This window comes from Cydia amplana, chromosome Z (assembly GCF_948474715.1).
Source record: "Cydia amplana chromosome Z, ilCydAmpl1.1, whole genome shotgun sequence".
Lineage (NCBI taxonomy): Eukaryota > Metazoa > Arthropoda > Insecta > Lepidoptera > Tortricidae > Cydia > Cydia amplana.
The window spans coordinates 28,649,245-28,670,922 of record NC_086096.1 but is presented as its reverse complement, the minus strand read 5'-3'; the positions used below and the strand labels follow the sequence as shown (position 1 = coordinate 28,670,922).

The 21,678-nt window shown below is 37.1% G+C and overlaps 2 protein-coding genes and 1 long non-coding RNA gene across 3 annotated transcripts in view; 2 read left to right on the top strand and 1 right to left on the bottom strand.

Annotated features, from left to right (window-relative positions):
- LOC134661417 (uncharacterized) overlaps positions 1-21,678 on the bottom strand; it is a 141,384-nt gene that overhangs the window by 19,071 nt on the left and 100,635 nt on the right. The window contains exons 7-9 of the mRNA XM_063517496.1: positions 13,492-13,666; positions 12,496-12,611; positions 8,075-8,189 (exon numbers count right to left, since the gene is read on the bottom strand). Of these exons, the coding sequence (XP_063373566.1) occupies positions 8,075-8,189; positions 12,496-12,611; positions 13,492-13,666 (406 nt within the window). The remainder of the gene's footprint in view (positions 1-8,074; positions 8,190-12,495; positions 12,612-13,491; positions 13,667-21,678) is intronic.
- Positions 1-21,678, top strand: part of LOC134661440 (uncharacterized) — a 130,202-nt gene that overhangs the window by 13,209 nt on the left and 95,315 nt on the right. The window lies entirely within an intron of this gene.
- Positions 623-4,572, top strand: LOC134661431 (uncharacterized). Its single transcript, XM_063517524.1, has 5 exons — positions 623-823; positions 1,318-1,526; positions 2,021-2,216; positions 3,040-3,168; positions 4,396-4,572. The coding sequence occupies exons 1-5, from the start codon at positions 790-792 to the stop codon at positions 4,557-4,559; spliced, it is 732 nt and encodes a 243-aa protein (XP_063373594.1). The 5' UTR covers positions 623-789; the 3' UTR covers positions 4,560-4,572.

Here is a 21,678-nt window from a genome sequence, read left to right as displayed (position 1 = left end):
CAGTTAGAGGTAAACTCACTAGATGGCAATTAAATCAATAAAGAAAAACTCAATGACATTGTAACAGTTTTTCGATCAGGTCACGTGTCCGTCGTACGGTCACGTGGTCTGTCGCGAGTTTAACTTTTTTTCCCCACAAAAAGTGCACAGCGCCGCTAAAGAAGTTTACACTTCAAAAATTGAGTACCGGTGGTCTACGGAGTGTATGGTATAGCTTTAACGATTTTCGTTTTTCGCGGTAGCCGCTCAGAACTTTTACAGAACCCTAATAGTCCGTCAAACAACATTGTCAGTGTAAAAAGGCGCGAAAGTCATATTTCTGGGACGATAACCCTTCACCAACGTAGTGATATTTAATAATGTATTTAATTCTCTTTGCCTTCAACATTCCTCCGCACCTACATTTTTTAAATTTGCCGTCTTTGTCTACTGACGAAAATGTCTTGGACAGACTATAAAAACGAGACGGCTATAACCGCGAACATCGAAGTTCCCAAATTGCGGGCATCTTTCTCTGTCACTCTCATACACGGCTTCATTTCTTTTTAACCGTAGCTTTATAAAATGGGGCCCAGGTTGATTGATTGACGTTTGTCGTTTCACTCGTTTATGACTCGTTTCCTTCCACATTGTTTAGTTTGTCTGTGGTACAATTTGGAAGTTCAAAATATCGTTTACAGTAGATGCTTTGTACTACAAATTGATTTTCCTGCCTGCTGTAGTCGCTGTACAATATAATGTATTAATAAATATAATTTTAAGAGTTACTGTGAAGACAAAACTTTCAATATGACCGTCGACAACGAATATCCAAAGGCGTCGAGTAAGTATACCGGGCACGCCCACCGATGTGTACAACGTTTATATGTACTCAATTAATCAATTATGAAATGATTTTTATCCTTAATTACGTATAATACAATACATTAAATATAGTTTAAAAACACGAACCTCTTAAGTTCTATATATTAGTGGATAATTGTTTAATTTTCATATCAGCAATTGACCCCGTTATTGTTTCTACTAAGTATTACAATCTTTATAAGCCGCGGGTACTGTAATAATTCTCCAAGAATATCGCAAATTATGCTTAATATCCATACTTAAGACCCCTAAAGGGATATTCAGCATGTTGTAGTTTCCAATAGGATTGTCATGCCTGTGTTATGTAAATATTTCAATTATACAAAGCATAAATGCATTAAAAAAGCATACTTTGCGTCTTTTAACCTGTGATATTTCTGTTATGATGAGTAAGCTTAGTAATACATAACCTGGAAGTCTCAGTTTCTTTTATTTTATGTCTGATTGTTTTAGATGCCACCCTAATTGGGGCAACAATCAGTTATGTTGCCGGCTTGTTCCTGCTGTTCTCGTTTGCGAGCCCGTATTGGATTGAGTCATATCCGGAGATGTTTGATTCCTTCAAGCGAATGGGCTTGTGGGAGTATTGTTTTGATCGCTTCCGTCTGCCACAGTACCAACTGGACAAACTCTTCATGGGCTGTCACTACATTTTTAGCCAGGTTGGTGTTTTTGATTATATGAAGGCAGATTGTGACCATAAGTGTTTTTTAGATAAATATTGATTATTCGCTAGGTGCACGACTGGTGCTGCCGTCATTTTGGCGGACTTTCTACGTTAAATCTTATGGAGTAAAATTAGTTCAAGCGGCTGCTGCTAGTACTAATGGCGGACATTCCATAAGATTACCTGTGTTTGTGACGATCAGCGCCACTTCCCCCTCCACCGACTTCGCACCTTGCCAATACATACAGCTACAAATAGACCTACAGAAAAATGGGCTTATAAAACTGTAACAGGACATTAAATATTGAGTCTAAAATGTGATAAGATGTAACTATGACTTAATAAATTCATGCCATCTATTTGACATGTATGGTTAATTAATGAGAAGCTAATTGCCATAGTAAACATGTTAGAAAAGTTGTCTGAACCATTACTCAACAAACAGATTTTTAGATATTGTAGTTATTGTTAATTGTTTTATTATTGTAGGAGTACTATGTGATCCGTGAGTACCTGCTGCCCAGCTGGCTCATGGCCGTGCAAGCATTTGTCACATTGGCACTCATATTCTCACTCAGCGCACAAGTCCTACTGGCCTGTGTCATTGTGCGCTGGCCTCTACGCACAGTGCTACAATATGAATGGATTTTTGTCTCACTCTCATTTCTCTTTATTGCTGCATCAAGTAAGTATTTTAGTTTTGAATAACTTTTTATATTAATTTATATTAATATTCTATAATAGGTAGGTAAAATTTAATAAGAAATATTGTGTTAAAAAGTGTAAAGATAAAGATTGTCATTGAATTTATTTGTCAAACATGAGTAAATTAACATAGGTGTTATGTACAAAGGGGCTGACCATAAATCACGTCATCTATTTTTGACGATTTTTGATCCCCCTCCTAAAATCATCCAAAAATCATGCTTCGAATGACCCGAATGACCCCGTTTCCTCATACGTCATGCTACCATCATCCGATGTCCAGACCCCCCCTAATTTGAAAGTAGTGTTTAGTTGTAGTTTACGCTATGTTATATGGATAAGTATGTTATTTACGATTGTTGAATTATTTGTGTACTAACAACAAAATGTAAGGAGTAGGTAATAAAAATAATGTTTGTTCATACCTATTGATGTAACAGTGTAATTAGATCTTTTGTGTTATTTGCATTTGAAGGGTCCACGGAAAGAACATGTCTAGTCACACTAGTGACATTTTGAGTAATCGCGGTTTTAAAATTTGGAACAATGTCAAAACGTATGGTAATTCCGTGACCAGGTATTATTTAACTAAAAATAAAGTTGTGTTACATTTATTATACAGTGGTAGCAAAAGATATAACTAATAGTTCATTAAGAGCTCTTCATTTTGAGATAAAAATCTCATTTTCCGAAAAATGTGACTAGACATGTTCTTTCCGTGAACCCTTCATTTGTGATACAACTGTCGTCATTTTAACATTTTTATGTACGTAAGGAAATAAAAGAATTGTTTTTATTTGCAGGTGTGTTCTTGTTCTTGGCAGTATCAGTGTTTGGAGGAAACTGTTACCGCCGGGACTGGCTGATGTACCCCTCATTCCATGTTGTCTCATGGTCATATGCCTTTGCTGTAGTTGCACTTGTATTTTTCGGTAAGTCACATAAACTTTGTTCTTTTAGGATGATTAAAAATATAGCTATGTCTAACATTAAACAAGCTAAGGAAACTCACATATGTATATCAAAAGATCATACAACATTTTGTTTCTTGTAACTATTGATTCTTGGTGCTCTGCAAAGCTCTGCACTCAAGCACTGAAAGGAGTCAGAATTGGGGAAAAAAATCACTGAATAAATAGGAGTTCACATCTGCTTCCAAAAGCAACCATTTTAATGCTGGTTAACCTATTATTTTTCCGTAATCATGAAGACAATTGAACATCGAGGAGACTTGAACTAACTTTATGGCCAATTTTTTGCGTTTAACCTTTTCGACGCCGTGTCAAACACAAAAGCTGCCTCTCAGACGCCACGTCATCGAAGTGTCAAAACTGAAATTGAACTTTATGCATATGCACCTAGGTCTATGTTGCTCTGTGGTCTATGACCGATTAATACGTCTTTGGCGTTGGACCTGCGGTGCGTATATATCGGTCATTGGCGTCCAAAAGGTTAAAAGGATTATATCGTCAGACTGGCTCTGCCCTTTTGGCATGTATCTCTACTTGCTTTTTGCATGTAGTCCCCTTAAGAGTTTGTTTTTTGTAAGACAAACTACTCTAAATAATTATAATTAAACTACTGCTCAAACGAAATTTAAACTAGCCGAAATTGACTTATTAGCACAGAAACACTGCCTGCTTGAAGCATTAAAAAAGAATACCTTCGTTTTGTCACACAGTAGCAAACCTACGATAAGTATTCCCAGTCCGATTATTCGTGTAGTTTGGTCCTCTCAACATTATTATTGAAGTAACGGCCGGTTGCACCACACCAAACCGCCTGCAATCTTCGGGATCATTGGACTTCCGGTCGAGCGCCACATGGTGATGACCTGATGATGCCTCATGACAAATTTCATTGTTCTTAGCTCAAGTAGTAAGTTCATGATTTCGAGAGAAATTATCTAATGACAACTAAACTTATTAGATTGACTGTAGCTAATTTCTGTATCGATTTTTAAAAAATTTCATGCCTATTCAAAACGTTGTCCAAATTTTATTCCGCATACGTTACACCTTCTAGCACTTCTTTTAACACTAATCAGTTCGTCGACTATTCGTGGTGCAACCCTCCCCAAGAATCTGTGTCCCAATGAACAAATGAAGAGGTAATTGGTTATTTAGACTCGATCTCAAGAAAGCAAGTGATTTTTGCAGGCGTGGCGGCGGTTCTGCTGTACATGGAGTCGAAAAAGCTGTACGAGCTGCGACTGGAGGCGCGCAACCTCGTGGCGCAGATGCAGCACAGCCAGCCCGAGCACGCGCTGCACCAGCTGCGCGACCAGCTGCAGCACCAGCGACAGATCGGCTGGAATAACTAGCTCTGCATGTGAACAGCATTAGGAGCCGCGTAACCTGAAGGCCTACCGCGAACCACGTTCGACGTGTTGCCTCCCTGTCACACTTACGTACGAAGTTACAAGTGCGACAGAGATGCAACACGTCGTACGTGGTTCGCGGTAGCCCCTCTGTCACCCATTATTCCCTACATGGGAATGTACAGATGTAGTCAATAAGCATGAGCATGACTGATGTATGAGACTTAAAAAAAAAACATAAAATACGTCCAAAATTTCGAAAATTTAGTTAAGACTTACCAGGTATTATTGTCAATTTTGTTCAATCTAGGATATTTAGTACCCCTGGAGAAGTAATAAAGTAATGTTTAAATTCAAAAGTACCAATATGAAAACAGTGTTTGAGATTATTTTATTGAGCCTAAGAAACTTATTCGTATTATCAGTTAACGTTTTCGTTGATTAATGATTTATTAAAAGTCGTTTATATAAACTCAAATCCCAATCGGCATTATAGCTATTTGAGGTCCCCATTGTTCTTATTGATTACATTTGGGTATTGCTTATTCATGCTTTGCTATTTGCTTAGGAAATAAGGTTTTCTTATGGGCTTCTTTTGTTGACAGTATTTCGGATTTAATGAAGTTATAAAACTATGGTATAATGACTAGATTATAGATCTTTGCCCACATCTTATCGTGGGGTTACTAACACGAGAAATAACCTAAATTACAGTTTTTAATCGGTTTTTACCATGTTATATGATATGTTGATTTGGTTGATAATTATTTGTAAGTCTCTCATAATTAGAATCTTATTTTTAACATCCCTTAGTCTCTTTATGTAATGCCGAACGTTTTCTGTCGTCAACTCTAGATAAGATAAGATAAGATAATCGTTTATTTGATAAAACACGAGTTATACATAAGATGTCAATATATACAAATTCAGTTCTTTACATGTCTGGCTGGAATTTCAGCATTCAAATATTTATTACAAAATTAAATTACAAATATTAAATAAGCAGTATAGAATCATGTTGAAGAGAAAAAAAAATGTCAATGTGTACCAATGTCAAATTACTGAATTCTTTTACTAGATGTGCCTTGAAATATGAATTCTGGCTTGAAAGCAAATATATGGCATTATTCTTTATTCAAGATTATTTTTAGGTTTTGAACCGTAGAGAGACAAATCTGAAAGCGCCATTTTAAATTTAGAAATCTTATGTCTATACTTTGTCAAAGGACTGTCTCATTTCAAACATAGACACAGAGAATCATACTATCTAGCACCCAAAAAAAGGACGAGTATAGTTTTTCTGGTTCTTATTTACTGACAAATTTGGTTTGACTGACTATATATACCTATACTATTTCCTTTATTTGTAATTCCAATCTCGAAAAATTAAAATCTCAGAAGAAGAAATTGACGTTTTATATACATTTATTCATATTTCGTATTGTATTAAGTTTTAAATTAGAATAATATTATTAAGAACTTCGAGCAAAGTTTGTTTAAAACATTTGTTTACTTAAATTTTAAAGAATGTAATCACATCCCTTAATAAGATATATTGTATGACTGAAACATTACGTGATTCCGATTCTTATTTTGAATCTCAATGCCGTCCGTTAAAGACTAACATTTGTATAGAGTAAGCATGTTCATTAAGATAAAGGATAGATGTGTTTAAGTCTGGTTTTAGGTTATTTTGTATGTTTGTTTACTGGCGTGTAAGGGCGTAGGATACAATGTTTCTATTTCCGCTTCAGATGGAGGTTAACACTAAAGTACACAGGACAGATGTTGATCGCGCAATTCACTTTGTTGATGTCTGACGTCACTTAATTTGATTGTCAAATTTCACCTCATATCGTCCCAGATATGAGCCCTAGTCGGTGGTGACACGACATTTTACATTATACATTTTGACTTTCACCAAAATAATGAAGAGATAAAGTCACATTATGTTTGATTACTATGGTGCAGAATTAAATACTCCAGAAGTATTTAGCGTATCTACTCAACTCGCATTTCAAGACTAATAATAAGTTTTAGTTTAAGGATTTAATTAATGAATAATTTGTCTTGTATAAAGTGTGAAACATTCAGGGCCTCTTGCACTAATGCGTCTGTAACCGTAATTAAATTGTCTAAAATGTAATTGTGCAGCCCGGTCCTTATTCAAGATTGATGTGCCTTGTTAGTTAAATTATGTTTAGCTGGATTTGATTCACAGTAGGGGTTCAGTCACTTATTTTACAATTTGTTGTTGGAAAATCAAACATCAATCAGTGCAGTCGTTTAATAAAAGTTGGAAATTAAGATGAAATAGACAAAAGCTGTTTTGACAGATCTTAGGCTCTGACCACGCTAGGTTTGCACAAACTTGGCAGTAAGAATTTATACATATCCCTAATACGAGTAAGCACTATACTTGACGTAGCAGCCACTTGGCATGAACACTTAGCGTGGTCCGGGTCTAATAGCGATCGAACAACCACAGTATTTTTCACATAGCAGCTGTCGTATCGTCTCAATACAACTCTTACTTTTTAAGGTTATACATTGTATGTAGATGACAGCTGTCACCGTACCCAGGATTTGTGGAAAATACTATTTACTAATTTAGAATTTAAACTATTGATAGTATTGATGTTGCTAAGAAGCCATGCGTTTAGTTAGATAGTTTGTTTGATAGAAAATCGAATAGAAAACTTCACAAATCAATCGGGGCCCACCTGAGTTTAATTATTATCGATTGATTGTTTCTTGAATTTAATTTCTTTTTGTTATCGTGGATCAAATCCAATTTAAGTCTAGATCCGTCCAAGTATAACGTTATTTGTGTTTTTATGTATTGTAAACTTAATTAATACATTAATAAAATATATTTCTGCACAAGTGAATTTTAATTTCTTATAATGTTTAATTGTGGTGTAATTTACGACATCATCCGACGAAAAATGGAGTTGTTTTGGTGAGTGTCTGTACGAGTATGTCTATTACTTAGGTGCACCTTGCAGCGTTAACTGATTGAACTTAACTTAAGGTGTCGTTGAAATCTTCTACGACTTACTTATTTAACTTTAGCATTCCGATTTAAGGTTCAAATTAGATGGCACTGTCGGGAAATGTGACTTGTCTTAATCATCAAAGCTAGGTTGATTGGAATATATTTAGATTTTTTGGGTAAACCTTGTAGATTCGTGCCGGCTGGTACATAGACTAGGTATGTACATTGGTACATCGTGTCTACACCTAGTTTGTAGCGTTTTAAACTTTTATTCACATTTTCACTCGTTGGATTATCGTAATAAATATATAATAACGAAAGCCACCAACTTCGTTAAATCTTCCACCGCTATTCCACTACGGCATTTGCAGTTTGCACTAAATGAACTATAGGCATGCAGTTTACGTCAATACCCACCTATACGATTTGTACGACCTGGTCTTAGCGTTAGATAATTTAAGTAGATGTGTTTATTTCCCCCGGGTATTCTAGCCGTTACTTGTGTTAAATACGCACTTACCTGGTTTGTTTGTTTTGCTGCAATGTTGAATCACGTACTTGATGGTGGCTTGTGGTGCATTCCCGTCTAGGACTACGACTGGCGCCTTTTCCAAAACATCCATGTGCCTGTTCACCTACGGACATCATTCAGATCAACATAATGTTAATAATGTGGGGTACCTAATAATAGACATATTTAATTAATTCAATTAATATATATATTAATATATACATATATTCACACATAGTACATACACAATGGAAATGTTTACAATTTTTGATCTTGTAATCTGCACAAACATGTAGATATCTAATACATATATATATCTATAAGGTAACTACTACTTACACTAATTAGGTACCTACGCAAGTGGGTAGATGGAGAAATATTAGGACTAGAGTAGGTACTCGTACCTACACTCCTATTATCAGGGCGAGAAGGCAGGGGTCTGTATATGCGACGTTTAGTTTATTAGTAGAATAGAATGTATAGTTGGGCCGACCCGCTGTGTCACCCTGCTAGTTGTAATCTTATGCTTAAGCTGGCCATACAGGATACAAAGGAGCATAATATGGCACAGTTGGCTGTGGCCGTCATCGGAAAGTCTTGCCTAGGACGCCAACGACGGCTACAGCCGACAGCTCCGCTAATGCAATAGGGACTTACGCGAGATTCCGTAAAGTTCAATTTCGCTTGAATAATCGCGATCGCCTGGCGTCCGGGGTACGGCAAATTCCTTCGCTGTCTGGCGTTCGAAAGGTTCTGCAGTTACTTAACCGGCAAAACTGCGCATGCATAGGTACCCTAGTGTGTAAGGCCAGCTTTAGAGACCGAATGGAATAAATATTTAGGTAAGTACTCGTTTCTATTTGTGTCCGCTAGGAACGGGTAGGAATGAAACAAAGCGGGTTTGATAATATTGCCAAGGTATCTAGTTATAAATTGTAACAATGAAAGTAAGACACCCTGGCGGGTGCTGCCTCTGCGTGCGTCCCGTCCCAAATTTGATACGGACAAAGGGCAGCATCCGCTCGGTGTACCTTTTACATCTCAAAGTGTTAAAGGTGCCTCTACGTGTTGACTTAGACTCGGCGCACGCCTTCCAAATTTCCGTAACGGGTACAAAAAAAAACTATTTATGAACCATTGCCTTTACAGGCCAATTCGAACGTAGGTACACTGATATCAAGATTATGTCTAAATGATGTCATTTGCTTATCGCGCGGACAAGCATGTACGGACAAGTATGAGCGAAATTCACGGTAACTAAATGACGTCAATGTACGTTCGAATTGGCCTGTTACACAATACCTATGTTGAGCGATCTCCACTAAGTAAGTATATGTCTTTAAAGATGTGACCTTAGGGATCATCCATTAATTACGTCACACGAATTTCTAGGTTTTTTTACCCCTCCCCCCCTCCCGGTCACACTTGGTCACAATTTGTAAATCCCTACCCCCCTGGTGTGACGTCACATTTTAGGCAATTTTGTTTTCAACGAAATCGACAATATTAACTCGGCATAATTTTTTTAATAAAAAAATATTTTTGATATATAAATATTAGTAATTTTATAACACAACGAAAGTTACATCCAAAATCTCATTATTTAACTGTACAGCGAATAAAAAAATATAAATTAATTTTCGGTTACTGATGAAGTTAAAGTGACATCACAATGTTTGTGTCTCCCCCCTCCCCCATGTCACAACATGTCACATTTTCTTGACCCCCTCCCTCCCCCTAAACGTGTGACGTAATTAATGGATGACCCCTTACTTATTACTGCATGCCTCAAAGCATCCTCATAGGCAACTTGTTACCCAGGTAGGAATGGTTATAAAATAATCTCTTTTTCGTTTAGCTTTAACTCGGTTACGATAGTTAAATTATGGTAATTAAAAAGACGACTTCGATTACTATATCCAAAGGCGCTTACTTAAGAATATTTAAAATCATTCTATTTAGATTTCATTCCTGGGATAATTCGTTCACCCTAGTTGTCTCGGTCACCTAGATATTATTATTTTACGTTGTACTGAATTACTGAACTACAAGCAGCCCCATAGAGTTCTGAGCTTGAACACGGCATTGATAGCAACTTTACTAGCTCCGCAAACTTCGTCGCGGTATCTACAGTAATGTTTGTGTGTTGCGATAATTCTATTGTACAATTTGTAGACACAATTTACAAACAAATTGTTCGCGCAGTTTGTACTGATGCTGCAATACTGTAGAGACTACTGGCAACCCCGAGCTGGCACGGTTAACTAGTGGTTGGGTAGGACTCGAGTCCTTTGCGTCCTCTGCTTCAAAGACTCGACTCAGTTTTTCAGACTATTGTAATTAAGTCTAAACTCTAGTTCTTTTCAACTTGATAGAGACCCGAGTCTCTTGTAGAGACCTTAGTGCTTTTCAGAGAAATCACGATATGTTTATGCATAATTTTGAAATGCATTGTCTTTATGTACAATTTGTGGATTAGGTACCTACATAAATCATATAATAACGCCTAATTTCTTTACTGTTATTTTGAAAAAACCTATAAAATTGTTCACGGAGTCTTTATTCGGAGGCTCAAGTCCTTTTGAGTTGCTCTTAAAAAATACTCTGTGAAGAACTCTACTCGGGACTTAAGACTCAGAAGTTTTTTAAGCGCAGAGTCTCGTAAAAACAAGCCGAGTTCATCAAATTCAGACTCAAAGGACTCGAGTTCCTAAATACCAACACTACGGTTAACTACGTTAACTACCTACACAACGGACATTCCTGTTTGAAAGTACATAGGTATCTACCGTCTTATATATTTAAAGGTATTATTATCCCTACTATCTATTTACAGTAAATAGTACCTATTTACAGGTTACTAATAATCTACATATTTACATGGAAACAGAAGCGGTGTTTAAGTTGATATTGTGACAACACGTGAAATCGTAAATCCTATGCCATGACCGTGATGTCCGTGATATCACAAAGTTAAACCACAGGCACTTCAACTTGCCATTATTTCAAACTAGCGACCCGCCCTGGCTTCGCATGGGTTACACAAAACCTTAACAAATTATACACCTAAACCTTCCTCAAGAATCACTCTATTGATAGATGAGAACGGCATGAAAATCCGTTCAGTAGTTTTTGAGTTTATCGAACATACACAGACGCGGCGTTGGACTTCGTTTTATAAGGTGTGCTTAACCTTTTCGACGCCATGTCAAACACAAAAGCTGTCTCTCAGACGCCACGTCTTCGAAGTGTCAAAACTGAAATTGAACTTTATTTCTATAACTAGGTCTATAATAGGCGTTTTTTTTAAAGTTGTCCCCTACATTTTTTTTCCTAATTTGGGATTTTTTATTTTATTTCTACTCAGAATCACGAGCTCTTTCTATCCTAATAGGAGGAAAAAAGTGTCCCAAAATTTCCATACATTTTTCGATCTTTCCATTCCGCGACCGCCATACAAAGTCTATGAAAAATGGTGACGGAATGGAAATAAAAACCTTAGGACACTTTTTTCTCCTATTAGGATATTAGAAAGAGCTCGTGATTCTGAGTAGAAATAACATAAAAAATCCCAAATTTGAAAAAAAAAGTGTAGGGGACAACTTAAAAAAAAGCGGCCAAGTGCGAGTCGGACTCGCCCATGAAGGGTTCCGTATTTAGGCGATTTATGACGTATTAAAAAAAAACTACTTGCTAGATCTCGTTCAAACCAATTTTCGGTGGAAGTTTACATGGTAATGTACATCATATATTTTTTTTAGTTTTATCATTCTCTTATTTTAGAAGTTAGGGGGGGGGGGGGACACACATTTTACCACTTTGGAAGTGTCTCTCGCGCAAACTATTCAGTTTAGAAAAAAATGATATTAGAAACCTCAATATCATTTTTGAAGACCTATCCATAGATACCCCACACGTATGGGTTTGAGGAAAAAAAAAATTTTTGAGTTTCATTTCGAAGTATGGGGAACCCCAAAAATTTATTGTTTTTTTTTCTATTTTTGTGTGAAAATCTTAATGCGGTTCACAGAATACATCTACTTACCAAGTTTCAACAGTATAGTTCTTATAGTTTCGGAGAAAAGTGGCTGTGACATACGGACGGACAGACAGACGGACAGACAGACGGACAGACAGACGGACAGACAGACATGACGAATCTATAAGGGTTCCGTTTTTTGCCATTTGGCTACGGAACCCTAAAAAACGCCCCTATGTTGCTCTATGGTCTATGACCGATTAATACGTCTTTGGCGTTGGACCTGCGGTGCGTATATATCGGTCATTGGCGTCCAAAAGGTTAATGCTGGAGTGACATCGTCATTTTCCGCCGAATTACCGTAGGTACTTAAAATACTTACTTATTATTCTTGTCAAGCACGAGCCAGAATCGATTGCGCTTCTACCAGTGTAATTGTTTTAAGACTTACGAGTTCGATAGAGATGTGATTATGGAGAGCCATGTCCCCAAGCCCAAGTTGACACTCTCCTCGGGCGTCCATGATGGCGGCGTATGTCGGCGTGCGGGCACCTCGCACCACGCATCCTGCGGGCCGGGAAGGATAGCGTGGTCAAGTAATATATCACTAGGCGGTGATTTAAACTGCACTTAACCGTGTTCGTGCGGCACGAATGCACGCCATATTGAGAACGAATCGTGCAACGTCAGTCGGTCGCGTGAGTTATAGGTAAATAAAATAAGAATAAATTCGACATATTTGTGTCCAACGTGATACGTAATACCATTCGATATTTATTACCAACCCTTCGATGAAGATATTCGCTGTAGGAAACCGACCTAATACAAACAAGGTTTTATTCGCCACTTGATTTAAAAAAAAGCTGTTAGTCCTGGGTTCGAATCCCGGTATTTATCTATTAATATCTGGGTGACCGAGCTTCGCTCGGAAAACATATAAAAACTCGAAAATGCGCGTTTTTCCAGAGATAAGACCTAGCTGGATCGATTTTTCGCCCCCGAAAACCCCCGTATAGCAAATTTCATCGAAATCGTTAGAGCCGTTTCCGAGATCCCCGAAATATATATATATATATATATATAAATAAATAAATAAATGAATAAACAAGAATTGCTCGTTTAAAGGTATTAGATTAGATAGATAGATAGATATTCGACTACCGTAGGCTCAAAGGGCGTAAGGGACAAAATGGCGAAAATGAATTATGAACGCAGTTACACATTATATGTCGTCGTTGTTGTTGTTGATAATCACCTTGGAATGACCAGGAATACGGTGACACGAAACGGAGAACCATTAGATATACAAAAGATAAATTTTGCTCTTGAAGTTATATCTTCCATTAGCCGCCCTGATGCGATCTCGCTATTTATTTTATAGTTAGGTAAACCCCGGGTTCTTTAGGACGGCCCGGGAAAGGACCAAAAACGGCTCTTGAGGCTTTACCGTCCAGTAGCAGTCCTGGTGCGATCCCGGTAAGGTAGTGGCCGTCGGCATCGTCGCCGACGGCGGTGAGTAGCCGCGCCCGCCCGCCGCGCAGACGCCACAACGCTTCTGCCATGTTGCGCGCGACCCCTCCGCCGCACTGTGCCATCGCGCAGGGGTGCGTACTGCCATCCAACTGTTAACAATATGATAGGACTTAATATTGTTAATAACCGGTCAAGTGCAAGTATGAAGCTCGCACGGAGGGTTTCATACAATCAAACATCTTTTGGAATTTTGCTTGGTTTTAACTTACTTCGGTAAATTCTGAACCGATTAAGAAATTATTTTTTGTTTGAAAGTATAGGTATAGTTCCAAGTTGGTCCCGTTTTAGTCAAAATTCAGTTCTGAACTTCTCATAATAAGATCTATAAGGAGTTGAGAACTCCTCATATATATAGCGAGCGATTGTATATAGCGATTTTTGTATTTTTATCACCAAACCAAGCATTTGAATTAAAAAAACTGCCATACGATGAAGTGGAACTGCTGATGAAAACCAGAACAGAACTCTGCAACGACGCGTATTTCACGTTTGGCGATTGTTTTCTGAGTTAAGTTTGTTAAAGAACTTGCGTAAAGAATTGCTCTTCAAATTTAGTTCAAAGTTAGTTAATAATAAAACTAGAGATAAAAATAAAAAAGACTATAGAAATTTGTTTAAAATATGTAATATTCTTCCGGTGAGCCTTAAGCATAAATATTTAATTTTGTACAACAATCATGGCAGTCGAGAGCATACCCAGTTACACCGTAACGATGTTTGTGGAACCAGGTCGGTGTCTGTGGGTAAGTTTGTTGTGCCGAGGGTTATTAATTACTACGGCGATAGATGTCTTCATAAACGCCTTCCCTACATACTCAACAGCCTGCCCTCTGACATCAGACAGGAAGCCAATAAAGTAAAATTTGGTAAAAAGCTGCGTAGTTAGCCAGTTACCTCGTAAATCGCGTATAGTAATTGTTGAGCATTATTAGTAATGATAGATGTAAACTATTTTGTAATATAAGAGAGTAGAAACTGCACTATCCCACAGTCAAACCGCGTAAACTGTTTTGTGGGACACTGTACTTGTATAAGCTGTATATTTTTATGTTAATAAATAAATAAATAATAATAATAAATCTTGATGGTTTCAGATCCAGACCTTGAAATTCATAACGTACACGAAGCGCTTCTTATTTAGTGATATAGCTTTTTGGCCAGATATCAGGAACGAGTTCTGTTGAATGCTGCGTCACTCGTAACAAAAACCTTTACACTTAAAAAATAACCGACACCAAAAAGCACAAAATAAATAATTATTCCTTCTTCGACGAAGTTGAGTACTGATCAAGTACGTGTCTCTAAGAAAGTAAAACGAATTAAGCTAGAGCTTTTGTCGCACCATATGGGCTTATCCAAGAAATCATGTAGGTACTTTAAGGGCTTTACAATATTAAATGTGAGTAAAATTAACGAATTACTTTTGGGAAATGTAGAAATACTCCGAAGGAACTCTTTAGCGCGTAAGAACCAATTAACATAAATAAAAACAACAACAAATAGACGAATTTTAGATGGCACTGAATGTGCACATGGACTGCAGTCCCTATTGAATTACATCTCAAAATGGGAAAGGAATAAAGGCAAAAGGAAGGAACCACAACTGCTTCTTAGCAGACTTCAAACATTTTGTACCAGTAAGCTTATTCAGTCAACCATTTATGTAAAATACAAATAGAAGTAGTTATTCCACGTGTACCTAAATATACAAATGTCCTCGTACTCCACGTGTAAGTTGTAATTGTAAGTTGCCATCTGGCTGCAAGTACCTACTTACCATGTATAGACTATTAATTGAGCTCGTTTTTAGACCCAGCTTAAACTGATCCCCAGTTCCCCTTCGGTTAAATAAGTAGTTAGTATCATTTTACATTGGCTTAATCCTCCGACAACCTACTTTTGTATTGAATTCGAAAGAAAGATTAAGATATTTTAAGATTAACGAATCTGTTATTTATTTGTTATTGGCCGCCAACGGGAAATCATATTAAAGGCTAGTAGTTTTTATCGAATCAGGGCTATAACCGCGAAAATCGAAGTTCGCAAATTGCGGGCATTTTTCTCTGTCACTCTAATTACCTACGCCTTCATTGGAGTAAAAGAGAAAGATCCCCGCAATTTGCGAAAAACGGTTTTCGCGGTAACCCCTCTGGGCTTCTATTTGACTGCATAAAATCGTCACTTTGACGATAACTATCAATTATCAAATATTACGATCCGACATATCCCCACTAATAAAATAACAAAAGTAACAACATCATAACTAGCCACGATGTAGCTTTTTTCATCTTCACGAGTCAAACAGATATACGGGCCAAGCCCATGTTAACACTTTTCTGTGATGAAAAAGCAAATACCTATATGTTGGATTAAATGGCAATGTAAGTGCAACTACGTATATCATCCGGATAATCTCAGGAAAATACTGAGCTTAATGGTCCATTTTAGTCCGCTCCTATAAAACGGGCACGTAAGAGTCTAGATAGGTACATACGGGTATAACAGCTACGATAATTTCATTGGTAATATGTACATTTAAAACCCAGCATTCGCGGCCCGGTGCTACAATAGCACATAGCTGTAGCACATCGTATCGTTTATACATTAACTGAAATAAAACAAGAAGTACGTACTTTTCTTTTATGTTATGTAATATACATTTTTGACCTTGAACGCCCAATAAATCTAATCTAATACCTTTAAACGAGCAATTCTTGTTTATTTATATATATATATATATATATATATATATATATATATTTCGGGGATCTCGGAAACGGCTCTAACGATTTCGATGAAATTTGCTATATGGGGGTTTTCGGGGGCGAAAAATCGATCTAGCTAGGTCTTATCTCTGGGAAAACGCGCATTTTCGAGTTTTTATATGTTATCGCTCGGTCACCCAGATATTTAGACTTATTTAATGTTGTGATGCAACTACTATAGATCTACCACGTATTTCAGCCGGTTGGTTAAGACGTAGCGAGGTGATTTTCTAGTAGAATGTAGCGGAGTTTTGGGGCTAAAACTAGTTTATATACATTTTACTAACTTTACATGGTACAAATCAGCTTCATGTAGCTAAGCCTTCAATCAGTCTGTAGCTGACCTTAATAACTTTTTACCAACCGCCCCAGTTAAACGGACAACACACGGACGGACATCGTTCTGACATTGTGGACGGTAAAACATTCCGTTAAAAACTGTACAATTAGAATTAAAATAAGTATACTACAAATTTAAATTACAAATTATTTACTACTACTAATTAGGTATAATTTTTTATTCATCTACTGTACGAATCTCTGGCACCAAAGTAATAATTAAAATTTATATAACTAAGCTTGCTCTTCTGCGAACCAATCAAAAATAGATACGTTTATGCCAAATTATATTTTATCCTCCGGATCCGGATGGCACCGTATTTTCATATTTTTTAGCTATGGCGTACCTACTATATGTAGTGTGTTCCAGCAGGTATATTAAAACCAAAAAACAAAGACATAAAGGTACCTAATGAAATTAATAACGATGGCGTGCACCGCACATCCTTAGCTTCTTTAATAAGCAGTGGTGGTAATATATTTTTAGCACAGAACGTGCCTAGGGAAATAAATGTTTGCATATTAATGTTGGCAGTTTCGTGTCGGGATTGCATGGCGACATGTGGTGAGCGAAGTGTTGAGGTAGCAAAGGCGTCATTCCGATCACTCGCCGAACACGGGTGAATATCTAAAAGACTCCAGCGACCATTTACATTATCCAATTTGCCATAGACCGAGATGAATAATGTGCTCAACTCATTAGCGACCTTAAGACACAGCTATCTTTAGATACATAGCTAATTTTCCATGCAAATAAAAAACCTGAAAAAATACACGTTAAGGTTATTGAGCATTTACTTAAGCATGTATTTATAACTGTCATGCCACATGTCCTTATGCATATTATTTTTCTTGCAGCTAACTAAAGTCATTCTGAAGGCCGCTTTTTTAGCGCTGCTGATTCACTCGAAGTGTAAGTGTGGCAGAGGACAGACACTAGACTTGTCTAACTGCCGCTTAAATCATTATATAATCATCATAAGTGTATCCACACTTTAAGATCGCTGATTCACCTAGCGTTCTGCAATTTGACTACGGTTTTTAACCACTTTAGTGGCAGACCAAATGCTCGCAGCTCCAGGGCTCTCCCTTGCTCGTTCCCAACCTAACACTTTTAAGGGATTAAACCTTATTAGCACTTATTTGTACATAATACAGTGGGCGATTTTTAACCGACTTCTATTTAAATTGTAAAATGATGTACACATGTATATATTTTTTTAATGTTGATTACCTCAGAACTCCGTCATTTATCAAATATTTTTATTTTGTTTGAATGTATCTATTTACAGATTGGTCCCATTTTTGTCAAAATCTATTTCTGATGATGGATCCATGAGGAATCGAAGGAAGCATGCCTGTAGCATTAAGGAAAATCATCTAAAAACCAAGCATTTGTAGAAATTAAACAGTGTTGCTTGGTGAAATTGGGCTGCTCGTGAAGACTAGAATGACACGACTTTACGTCTTGGGGTTAATAGTAATTGTTATGAGAAACACAATGGTCGTAAATAATTTGAATGCCATTTCATAATGTTTTGTGAAGTCGGTTATCTTCTGTTCAAGATTATTCGTAGTGATCTCTTGTCCAACTTATACTGGTTGGGCAAAGATCACGAGTGACCCGCGTGCGCGCCATCACGCAGTGCACGAAGCCGACGGCAGCCATCGCCGGCGCCGATCGTATCAGAGCGTCTCACGCGACCTGCAATATGCTCCCGTAGTCTGCCAACCACTTGTTTTTGCACTACTATAATTTATATTGTTATACAGCGATATATCTATAGTTTTTACTAGTTTTTAGCCTGCCTACCCTAATCTAGATTATACGCTCGCTCATTGCAGATTCGTTAAAATTCACATATGTATTACATATGTAGGGCATTTATTTGTGTATTTGTTCCTGAGTTATGGATATTTTCTACGTAGGTTTATAATTTATAAGTAGGTAAGTATTTTCTATGTAAGTAGTAAGTTCGGCAATGTTCTCCGCTCTACTATTTTAAAGTAGACGGAGACATCGGACTTTAGGTATATTCAGTGCGAAATAAGTTCATAACTCTACGAAGGGACTATTGCTACGGCGACAATGGCCCTACGGGCTACGGCGTAGCGCAACGCGCGAGCTTGTCGAGAGTTTTTGAAATTATTATTTGCATGTCGCTTGCACCAATATAGGCAATATACAATGATAAACGAACTTACCAGAACTGAAGTTCAATCCTGATAGTTAAAGTTCGGGATTGATCCATATGATACATTGATTTCATCGGCTCCGCCAAGGTTTCCTCGCAGGACTCCTTATGAGAATAAATAAAAGTACATAAGCCTATTATTCGATTCTTAATCTGATATTTTTTTTTTTTTTTTTATTTATTTATTTAGGTAAACAAACAGTCACTACAAGAAAGGCTTAAATATAAAGTATTTTTAACACTATATACAGTATGTGTGACCAACACCGTTCACCACTTATTACAATTAGGTAAGTACTTTGATTATTCGGAGCTTATACCTCTGGAGCTTAAGGCTCCGGGAGGCATTAACAAGGAAAAGGTTGTTATTACATTAAGTTTATACATCATAAAATTAAATATTTAACGCTTAATAGTTAACAGCGCATATTTATGTGATAACAGATATTAATACATTTCGCACGCACTTATATAAGTGAAAAAAATCGGCCAAGTGCGAGTCGGACTCGCGCACGGAGGGTTCCGCACCATCAACAAAAAATAGAGCAAAACAAGCAAAAAAGCGGTCACCCATCCAAGTACTGACCCCGCCCGACGTTGCTTAACTTCGGTCAAAAATCACATTTGTTGTATGGGAGCCCCACTTAAATCTTTATTTTATTCTGTTTTTAGTATTTGTTGTTATAGCGGCAACAGAAATACATCATCTGTGAAAATTTCAACTGTCTAGCTATCACGGTTCGTGAGATACAGCCTGGTGACAGACGGACGGACGGACGGACGGACAGCGGAGTCTTAGTAATAGGGTCCCGTTTTTACCCTTTGGGTACGGAACCCTAAAAAGGATACGATAAAAGAACGAGAGCACATGTTTAAAGTTCGAATTGGCCTTCAGGATTTAAGAGAATAGTTGATGATCGCTTCATCATAAAAACCCTCCCTCCCTGGATATTGATATTAATAGAAAATTCCTAAAGTCGGACCAAGAAAAGTCTGCAGCGGATTTGATAGCCCCCGCCTTGCCCCCGCAGTGCAAGTGTTATTTATACCTCATAATTTCATAGAAGTTTGACGTTTAAAATAACACTTGCCCTGTGTGGGCTATCAAATCCGCTGCAGACTTTTCTTGGTCCGACTCTATCCTATACCTATAGGATATGTCTTTTTGGTGAGTGGAGGGATAATCTCTGGGACCAATCTTTAGACATTCAAAAAAATAGAACGAAAAACATTCGACTGAAAGGAGATCGTGTGATTTAAAGTGGACAAAAGAGTTAAACCAATATTAAAAAAATACTCGTGTCGCATTACAAATTAACGAGGTTGTTGACAATCTCGCACTAATCGTCGACAGATTCATTACAATAATTAAGTACGTGGACAAGCCTCTACAATGGGGGCAGATTTTTTAATTTCGACCGCTGGATTTCGCGTATGCATGTAAGTTCTAGTAATAGAATTGAAAACGAGTGGTAAATACCACTAGATTCCCAATTTCTATCGCTCGTATTTCAAAATAGTATTTCGCCTTTTTCCACCGATTTTTGAGTGACGAAATCGAGCGATCAAAATTCAATCAAATATTTACATAGTAAGTTTGTACAGAACCCTCTATGCGAGAGTCCGACTCGCACTTGACCTGTCTTTTTTGAAAAAGTATTCCTTAGTTATAAAAAAAATATGTCTTTCTCCTCTTACTTTTGACGGAAAATGATAATATGAAAAAAAAACATGAAACTAACAAGGTGGTTCAATAAAAAATATTTCTAATATTATTGGTTAAAGGATGCAAGTGCAGTGATGATACTCCCTTTTGCTTGTTATGTATGACCATTGTATTTATAACAAACCCCTTTAAATTCGGACGGGCAACTGCAGAAATCGACACTGAGCATGGCTCGACATGTTCTTGGCCGCTTTCTTATTCTTCTTCATCGTTACACTCTTGACAAAGGGGTCGTGGGGTCGTGGCCATTATGTAAACTTTTGAGCTTTCGTACAAACAAATCGGACATTTCTGTAGCGCCATAGAGAAATATAGTAAGACAAGAGTGCTCACTCCATACATCAGTTCAGACTATTAATTTCAGTGTCTACATCTAACATCGAATAGCGGAACTATCAGTACTGCTACTTGACAATAGATGTAGCAGTACTGATAGTTCCGCTACTCGATGTTAGATGCTAATAGTCTTTTTGGTACTAAAACTGATGTATGGAGTGAGCACTCTATGTATTTTTTTCTCTATGGTAGCGCGCAGGAAACGCATCGTTCCTAAATGGTGGTAACAGCTGACGTCAGATCGTCAATAGCCATATTGAATGTAAAAAAAAATGCTGTTTTGTCTATCAAACCCATTGGTTATTCTACTCGTATTCATTAACATATACCTACTCATCATTTTAATTTTGAAATATTGTATTTTAATAATTTCAATGTACCTACCTATAGGTACCTATAACTATCGTACACGATATATTTTTTTAAATATTTAAGGTAGATTGCTCATGAACTGTCTAGAGAATTGGCATTTTCTTTACAATTTTTCTAAATTCCTCAATCTCAGTAATGTCACTACTCGTGACAAAAACTAGTGAAGTTGTTATGTGGTTACCCTATTACATAATTATCGCTTGATAGAAAGTTGAATTGAAAATTTTACATGCCGGCCAACAACCTACTTCATTTAAAGTAAGTAATAAAAAAGCAGCATATCTATTTTTAGATATTATCCAATGCAGGATGTACGATTAAGTAGTAAGTTTTATTTTCGTAGCGTGAATTAGCACGTTCGTACTTAA